At 36.0% G+C, this 9,241-nt stretch overlaps 3 protein-coding genes across 5 annotated transcripts in view; 2 read left to right on the top strand and 1 right to left on the bottom strand.

Annotated features, from left to right (window-relative positions):
- Positions 1-94: 94 nt before the first annotated feature.
- On the top strand, positions 95-2,520 carry LOC143186658 (uncharacterized). Its single transcript, XM_076390369.1, has one exon. The coding sequence runs from the start codon at positions 1,539-1,541 to the stop codon at positions 2,295-2,297; it is 759 nt and encodes a 252-aa protein (XP_076246484.1). The 5' UTR covers positions 95-1,538; the 3' UTR covers positions 2,298-2,520.
- A 197-nt stretch (positions 2,521-2,717) lies between these two features.
- Positions 2,718-5,419, top strand: Vnc (GNAT family N-acetyltransferase vnc). Of its 2 annotated transcripts, none has more exons than XM_076390408.1 (2): positions 2,718-2,828; positions 4,156-5,419. In XM_076390408.1, exon 2 carries the CDS (start codon positions 4,412-4,414, stop codon positions 4,961-4,963), a length of 552 nt encoding a protein of 183 aa, XP_076246523.1. In that variant the 5' UTR covers positions 2,718-2,828; positions 4,156-4,411; the 3' UTR covers positions 4,964-5,419. The 2 variants fall into 2 exon arrangements, with proteins under 2 accessions (XP_076246523.1, XP_076246527.1); XM_076390412.1 differs by lacking the exon at positions 2,718-2,828 and adding an exon at positions 3,213-3,351.
- A 139-nt stretch (positions 5,420-5,558) lies between these two features.
- Positions 5,559-9,241, bottom strand: part of P130cas (Serine_rich_CAS and FAT-like_CAS_C domain-containing protein p130CAS) — a 102,190-nt gene continuing 98,507 nt past the window's right edge. For both annotated transcript variants that reach the window (XM_076390326.1, XM_076390335.1), the window contains one exon: positions 5,559-8,991. In XM_076390326.1, coding sequence (XP_076246441.1) covers positions 8,704-8,991 — 288 coding nt within the window. In that variant the 3' untranslated portion in view covers positions 5,559-8,703. The remainder of the gene's footprint in view (positions 8,992-9,241) is intronic.

The raw sequence follows: 9,241 nt of genomic DNA, 5'->3' as shown, positions 1-9,241 counted from the left end.
CAAATTAAAATTTTAGTCAATTTTTATACATCTAAAACTTTTCCCTAGATTACACTATGCTTTAGAATTTCTAAATTGAAGAGTGTCAGATTCGAAGAAACAAAATTAAACATTTGTTTGAAATTAAATTAAATAATTTCGGTATATTTTTCTAAAAGGTAAGAAAAAATTGTCTGTTAATGATTTTGTAGTCAATTATTAAAAGAAAAGTTACGAATAGTTACCCATTACATTCATATACTTAAATTATCATGTTTATAATTGTTTTTGGACAGTATTTTTACATGAAACAAATACAATAAAAATCATTTTTTTAATCTATTTTTTATTATATCCCTATCTTAGAAATATGTTTGTGCTTAACTATAATTATGCAGATGTATACAAAATGTCAAACCACTTACCTGTTGAACAATGGTAGCACATTGGTAGTAGAACACTGATAGTAGAACACTGATAGTAGAACACTGATAGTAGAACACTGATAGTAGAACACTACACTGGCAGTAGTACACTGATAGTAGAACACTACACTGGCAGTAGTACACTGATAGTAGTACACTACACTGGCAGTAGTACACTGATAGTCCTTCCTGAAAATCGCCAGGACGACCCGCACCCTTCGGAGGTTACAAAACGAATGCGAAATTCGGTGACGTCCTGGAGTATTTATATTGTCCTAACCAGAAGAGGGGGGGAAATCGCGAATCAATCGAATGAAGAATACTTTATGAAGAATTGATTTTCTCATAAACTAATCATCGCAGCAAAAATTTCTATTATACTTATTTTTAATAATAATTGTATGCAGTGATGTGCATATTATTAAAATTTACAATTGTTGCTTAATACGATAAAAAGAAATTTTGTTAACATTTTGTCTGAATATTAATATTTTTTTCGTTATTAGCATTAGGTATCCAACGAATTAGAACATTAATAAAATTTATACTGCTTTTGAATCTCACCAGATTTAAATAAACATCTTACGAAGACGTCAAAGAATAATTTGACTAAATGGTCAATTTTGTTTAATCGATTGTTCTGTCGACTGTGTATCTTTTAAATAAAACTACGAAATTAACTACGAACACAGCTTCGAATGGCATCCAGTAACGTTGAATAGTGGGAAAAAATTAAAAAGTTTAGTACCACTGACTTCGCTCAGATGGCAAATATGGTCTTTGCTCAAAGATGGCGCGCTTCTATTAATTACAGAACTTCCTTATGCTTATGTCAGAAGCTGCATAAAATGGCAGCACACACAGTACGTTGTTTAATGTCAACAGTATCGCTTTGTTTATTAAATATCTGAATGTGATACATTAGTAAAATTATAATTGAAGACTCCAATATTAGTTAAGTTTCAAGATTCTACAGATTCGACTGTTTAATAAAATACTGTTACGTATCTTAACCTATACGAGGTCATAATAAACAAACCATTGTGTTACTTTCGATTATCGTTACGTCAGTTTTCATTTAAAGAATACACAGAATCATTAATTAAGCAGTAGTTCGAGATATACTCCAAAAAAATGCATACGACCGATTTCGTCCTGCATGGCGGTGACACTGCATTTGCAAACAGGCAGAAACTTTTATTTGACAGCCTATCAGATGCAGAACAGGAATGTAATAAGAACAAAATGGTCACTGAACCAAGTAATAAGAACACAGATGTTGATAAAACAAGTAATACTCCAGTGCCATGGATTGCTTCTAGGCGTAGAGGTGAAATGAGGAGATTTAGCGGAAAAGAAAGTATTTTTAAGCGACCAGAAATTCCTGTGTTGCGAACTGCTAGAAGGACTATACCAGATTATCACAGAAATCCTCATAAGTGGGTAAAATACAGTTTAGATGATGTATCCAATGAGGACCTGACTGATGAAAGTAACACAAGGGCTGCCTTATCCTTTTTAAAAGAATTAAAAAAGAGGAAATCCTTGCAACGGGTCAAAGAAACAAAAAAAATGGATATAGATGAAATTGCACAAACAGAACAAGAACAAGAACAAGATAAACTAACATTTAAATCAAGAACAGTTAAAACAGCTACAGGAATTAGATTTAAGAAACCTGAAAATGAACTAGAAGAAACACAGAATACACCAGTTGTTATTGATCCTGAAAATAAACCTATGTTCAGAAACAGCAAAGTTATTATGCCAGAATACATTGTTGGACAGAAACAAAAGAAAAAGAATAAGAAGGAGAAACCTGTAGAAAAAGTAGATCGTTTGAAACAACTTAAACTGGGTCATTTAGAAGAGCCTGATGAAGAAGAAAGCTAAATGTTGTAAATTTAACTGTTATTACAAATATGTTATTTTTAGAAGATAATTAACTACACGATAAGAATATTAATCCCATTTTATTGTTTTATATACTGCAAATATAGCAACAATAAAACACTGCATCATTTTAAACTTGTATCCCTTTCCTGAATGTAAGCACGAATTAATATGTTTTTTGTGGACTGTGTACTCATTAAATTAAATAGTATCTATTACTATATCATTATCTAATATTGTAGAATTCCCGATTCACTTAATACACTTGATTTATCACTGCACGAATATTATTATACCCTGAAATATCTTTATATATGAAACCCAGATTTTTCCTCAATTTCCAAAAATTTAAATAAAGCCGCTTCGATACGTTCTCACGGAAGTGATGTGTGCGCGCACGCATCGCGGCTTGCACTACTTCCTGTCGGCTTGGCCACTGCTATTCAAAAGTCCTTAGCTCACTTTGACTATTTTCAAGTTTTTGTGCGAGCGATGTTGCCCATTGAATAGAACGTAAATCATTGGACTTTGGTAAGTTACGTGACGCATCCTTGAAAGATTATTTATTTTGCACTCTATGCCAGCAAAGGAACTCTGTTGCCTTATTGGAGAGGGGGAAAAATTCATAACCTGTACGCACACACAGACTCCGTCACGATTCAAAATGGCGTGTCATCGGTGAACGAAAAACGTAGACCAATTCGTGTTCCTCTGCTGTGCTAAATTCGTCGTTCGTGTTTCTATATTTGGTGTATTTATACTTCTTGCCAAGAAAGAGAGAAACTGTGAGAGGTTATGACACTATTTCCGTGCGTGTCGTCGTAGGAAGTTCAGTTAGTTATATTCGTTAGTGGAGGTACGGATTTAATAATGCAGGAAATCGTCCTAGCAGCCTTCTCCGTGATATCAAGTCTGCTCATAGTATTTGGCCTGGTGCTGCTGGGTAAGAATGACAGATAGTATCGTTCTGTTATTGCTGCGCGGTACACACACAGAGTTTCAAAACATTGTTGCCCGAGGTGTCGAGTAATCATATATAGGTTCGATGTCGAAGGTATAGTAGGACAGTTTGACTACATACTTAACCTCTCCCGTCACGTGTATGCGCAATCTCGTCGACTATTCTCGGTTATGAAAATTAAAGGCTGACTTCACCTTATGTCGTATGTTTAGATGTCTCATAAACGTGTTCGTTGTATCTGCATTTGTAGAGTTCTACTGCACCGATTTTTAATATATTACTGTATTTATTCTGATCCTTAATAACATGACCATTCATACCCTTAAAGAATGAAAAATACTCGTAGAAAATAATACTTTGCATTAAATGTACCTGTTAATAGTAACTTTCTGAAAAGTAAAATAATCTCCAGCAATATTATTTGTGGGATGACAATATATTGCATATGTATTTCAAGACTGATAACTAAAAAATCATATCTTTTTATGAATGTATGTGTACATGATACACTATACTAGACATACCTGTATTTATTGAACAAATTTTACTGTACTCCAAAATCTAAGAGTCTGTTTATAGAATTCCTCAAATAAATTATTTCAAATAATATGATCAAAAATCATTAATTGCAAGTAACAAGTAACTTCTTATTAATTCAGTCTATAATTTTTTTCTGAATTCACAAACAGGTTTCTTTCTCTGAAAAATTGTGTTACTTTCAAAATACAGGTGTGATATATTGCTCTGTCTACTTCAGCAGTATGGAGAACAATAGAATTTTTGAAATAGTATATATGTATCAGGCCTGCACAAGAAGCAATGAGTTGTGCAGATCTGATACATATTATAAAATTATACCAACTATAAACTATTTCATTGTTTTCTGTGTTTTTGCAGGTTGGTATTTAGTTTGGAAATTCTTCCTCTCACGTTTCCGATTTGTCAGAGAACTGTTGGGTGGAATGAGTGAATCTTCATCAGTCAATGATTTAAAGAATGGTAGATCTCGTATAAAAAAGATTCGCAGAGACTAAGATTTCAGTTCAGAATTTAGAACGGACTACTGGGCAACATCTAAGTAAACTAGAGAAAGTAACAAACCAAAGTATAATTGGTTTCAGTTTGTGTGTCTAGACAATTACAATTTCCAAAAATGTCTATAAATATACGTTGTGCAACAACAGATGACTTATTGAACATACAACATTGCAATCTACAATGTTTACCTGAGAATTATCAAATGAAATATTACTTGTATCATGCTCTTTCCTGGCCACAACTGAGTTACGTGGCCGAGGATGAGAAAGGCAGGATAGTGGGTTACGTGCTTGCTAAGATGGAGGAAGATTGCGAGGATAATCCACACGGGCACATTACCAGTTTGGCAGTGAAAAGGTCTCACAGAAGACTCGGAATTGCACAGAAGCTAATGAATCAGGCTTCTAGAGCAATGGTCGAATGTTTTGGAGCAAAATATGTTTCTCTACACGTGCGTAGAAGTAATCGGGCAGCTTTAAATTTATACACTAGCAGCTTGCAATTCGAAGTATCGGAAGTTGAGCCAAAATATTACGCGGATGGAGAAGACGCTTATGCAATGAAGCGAGATCTCAGCAGCTTTCACATGGAAAAAAACGCGGCAAGAGAGAAAATGAACAAGGATGGCAACACGCACACGCATACTGGCAGATGCTGTGACCGCTAATAGTCAGCTGAGTATGTTCCGCCTATCAATTAGGTTGCAATTGATTTTTTGCGTCATTAGTTACGTACCGTTTCAAACTAAATCTGTGTCACGTGCGCGTTACTTTTCATAAATCAAACGCGTATCAAAAAATATATATAAAAAAAACATGAATAAGTCAAGCATTACGGCTTGAGTGTTTGACCTGTACATTATCATATGAACTTCACAAATACTAGGAATATTTATTCAAGCCTTACCTGAGACATATGAAATGTTTTATATATGCCACTTAAGGGGTGTACTTGTTAATAATTACACAGGGAATAGGAGAGAGTCGTTTAAACTATTGTATGTACTTTAATGCAAATTGAGTTGAAAAAAAAAAATTTCTAATGTATCATTGCGTGTAGTTAATTGATATATTGTGTTATTTAAGATCCATAAATCTGAATAAATAAAATAAGTTGATAAGCATACGGTCTCTTTCAGTTTTTGCCTATATGTATTCAATTAATCTTTATTGAACCATCGAAACTATTAATATACAAGTATCGCGTCCAGTATACAAAATTATCACCCAGATCTCACCAAGCAAATCAAATGCAAGATGATACCGATTGTTCGAAGAAAAATACTTTCAGCGCTTATTTGTTTCACGATGTTCGCGCCTACATAATTGTAAAACGAGTTTAATAATTTTTTTTCTAATAATTTGCAGATGCTTTACGCGCTTCCTTGAGTATAATTTAAACGCTTAAAAATTAAGATTTTACATTGCACGATTCTCAAAGGTTTGCTGCTTCATTGTTGCGTCGATACATCATTGTATTCGTGTATGTATTGTAATAGGAATAATTATTAATATACATATATATGTATATATATTTATAAATATACTTATGTACACATTAAACGTCCTTACAAAGTAACGCAATTGATTCAGTTCAAAGGGACACGTTAATCCAGAAGTCGAACATCGACTTAATCCTTAATTTTACGTCAACCAATCTTTCTATTTTCAGGATGATCCACTCGATAAAATCCACGAGCACTGATTAAAACGTGAAACTCGATTTTACGTAAAGATTATTTAAAAAACGAAATTCTGTACTTGTAAACTCGAGCGAGGGTCCACCAGTTACGTTGATAAAGTCGATTTACGATTATAACCATTGCTCGATCGCAAAATCTATTTAAGCATACGAAAGAATTCCAGGTACAACGTACAAAGGGTACGATCAAAACGAAACGATAAGATTTTGCATGTGGCTCGATCGTCGATCACATTAATCTATGCGTCTTATACTCCGACATGAAAGGACATTGTTCGCTTGCTAAATTACGTCACGATTAATCGGGTTACGATTTCAACGAGAATGGATGAACCATCTATTGTACGGTATTACCGACTCTATGTATAAATTTTAAATATACAGCGACTTCTAACCGCCTTAGATGCGCGTTATATATCTTACAAAAAACACTTCGCCGAGAAATTATAATACAAGAGTTCTCGTGATAACGAGCTGCGTTCACGCGATATGCTTCGGGTTAATACGATCCCTAAAAAATAAACTTATAAGCTTATCGTGGTGAATACTCTACGCACGAACGATCGTCTGTAGCTTGTCTCGAAATTTGCTCTCCCACGATATTCTCTTTCAACGATCCTCCGTGAGAATAGGAGATTGAAGGCTGCGTTTCGACAGGCGACAAGTAAATATTCCGAAAGAGATATCATTAATGATCTTAAAGCTGCGTTTACAAATGTGTGGGTTCTCGATTATTTTTCTAGATACAAAGGCGGCGGCGTATCGAGAATGACTCATTAATTAGGCGAGCGAGATAAGACGGTGAAAGAAAAATGCCTTCACCAGGTCTTTCGTGATTGCGTGTACCTCTGGTCCAGGCAATTTATGGAACTTTCGAGCTCACGTCGGTAACGAAACTAATTTCTACGGGTGGATAACGATTCGGTCGAAAGTTCCATAATCGACAGGCCGCTTAGAACGATTGATAATTGATTAAGTGAACGCGTAAGTCGTATTGTTTCTTTAGTGTTTGGTTGCTTTCGTTGCTCTTGCGAGGAGTGCAATTGAATCATTGTCGGAATGATTGTTCGAACAGTTTACTAATTTTCAATGTATTCCTTTTGGCAGTCTCCAGTGTGCGTTTGTGATTGATTAGATGCTCGATAGGGGCAGTAAAAGGGCCTCGTGCGCGAAAAAGTCGCGCACTAATATGGGTAATAAAATTGTCTAAAAATTCATTTAAAGTCGATTCCTAAAAAAGACTGAGTCGCATTGCTCATGGAGAAATTTTTGTATAAATGTACTAAATATTGGTGTTACGAAGCTTATTTTAGTATTTTGGTATCCTTCACTCTTTCCAGGACAATTTTTGTTCCTCTTCTTTTTATATACTCTGAAAGGTAGTTTCTTTTTGATCCTTCGGTTTCTCGGTTTCTTTAGATCTCTCCGTTTGTGTGTTAACTATAGTCGGAGAAAAGTTAGTCGCTTCAGATTCCTAATGAGACTTATTCTCCACGTCCTTTGTCGTCCCCCATCACAGTGATATTCCTCATCCATTCTGTGAAAACTTTTAGCAAACTATTCCCTTTGTTTCTTAAAAAGGGAAGCGTCTTGCTATGACAAAGCTTTCTATTTCTTCTAAGATCGCTGCGTTTCATTTTGTCACAGAACACAAACAGCAAGGAAAAATAGAGATATCAAGTATATAAAAAAGTAGGAACCTGACATGATTTATAATGGAGAAAGTGGCCTTGAGCGGTCAACTGCTTTTTGTCCGACTATAGTACCCTTCTTTTGCTGTAGTATATTGCGTATACAACCTGCTTCCGAATGAGAGTTTCTCTTGGTGCCAAAAGGGAGGTACAAATACAGATTTACCATGTTCCTCTGTTACCTACGCGAAACACATCTACTTCGTTAATTGTTAACACGCTGGCAACAATAATGGCACAATATTCGAGATGAATCCCATATCTAAATCGATGGACACTGTGGCCAGCTGTCCAAGAACCATTTCAAATGTCTCCTACGCACGCACGCTATTATTTTTACGCCCTTAACTGATTCCACACTTCTAGCTAATGGAACGACACGGTTACACATGTTTCCTATAAAAGGCTACTTCGTCTACAGTCTCGAATACATTTTACAAAGACGTATGCCCCGAAGGAGCTTCCCCATACTAGATTCTATATACTTGGGCTTTGGCAGTTGTGTGGCGTCTAAGTAACGATAGGCCTCAAGAACTCTTTACTGTACGAAAAACTGAAAGGGACTGGTTTCAATGGAGCGAAACAGGAAGTCAGCGCTTCTTACGTGGTCCAAATTCGTAGGGTCTACGAGGAGGGTACTAAACTCGAAAGCTTACACTGATTTCGCTATTTCTCAGAATCCTTTTTCTACACCCAGGTCCATCAGAAGATTCTTAAACTACATTCTTACCAACCAGTTTGCATCCCTTCTCTTTATCTTCATAAAATCTCCACAGTCAAGGGCAATAGCAACCCTTCTCTATCAAATCTCCCATCTGTTCTTCTCATCTCAACTTCCCATTAGGTTTCACAAAACTACAGTGTTTCTGAAGACAGAAGCTGTTGAGGATCACAAATCGATCCAAGGAACATGCACGTAACGAAAGTCCTCGCTAGAATAGGCATCGATTTTGGCTTGGCTGAACGTCACCAAGCTTCATCTCTGTCGAAGATTAAGATCTCGATCTTTAGACGTTCAAGGCTGCTGCGCAGCGTGAATCATCGCGACCTTTAGGTCCTTGGCCAGGTGGGATACGTCCACCACGCTGTCGACCATGTCTTGAACCGCCGACACGCTGGGGAAGAATTGTGCAGCTTGCTTCGTCTTCGATACGGTTTGGGCGAGGGCCTCGTTCAGTGCATTCGCGCACTGCAACACGCGTGTTCTCACGTCGTTCCTGGTCACGTTTCTGTGCACCGTGTCGCCAATGTGCACCAACCTGTGGGCACTCAGCACGACGAACTTCCCATGAGCCAGAAATACCTGTGGAATGTAACAAAATGTTTTGGATTAAATTAATGTTAAGCCCTCTTTTCCTGTTTTATTCTAATACTTTTTTATGAAGTTGTTTTTATGACCTACTGTTTTTATATAAAGACAAGATGTTAAGACAGAGGTTCAATATCTTATGCCTTTTTATATTGGATACTAATTCAAGATAGTAGTTCAGGTTGATTGTAAAATATGAAGAAATTTGACGTTTAGATCTGAATTAAAGTCCAAAAAATAAAAA

Source organism: Calliopsis andreniformis, chromosome 2 (assembly GCF_051401765.1).
Source record: "Calliopsis andreniformis isolate RMS-2024a chromosome 2, iyCalAndr_principal, whole genome shotgun sequence".
Classification (NCBI taxonomy): domain Eukaryota; kingdom Metazoa; phylum Arthropoda; class Insecta; order Hymenoptera; family Andrenidae; genus Calliopsis; species Calliopsis andreniformis.
Note: the sequence above shows the minus strand (reverse complement) of the source record. Positions and strands in the feature narration are given on the sequence as shown.

Bases quoted from the DNA above. Each gene is read 5' to 3' on its own strand.
- LOC143186658 (XM_076390369.1), top strand. From the start codon at position 1,539: ATGCATACGACCGATTTCGTCCTGCATGGCGGTGACACTGCATTTGCA.
- Vnc (XM_076390408.1), top strand. From the start codon at position 4,412: ATGTCTATAAATATACGTTGTGCAACAACAGATGACTTATTGAACATA.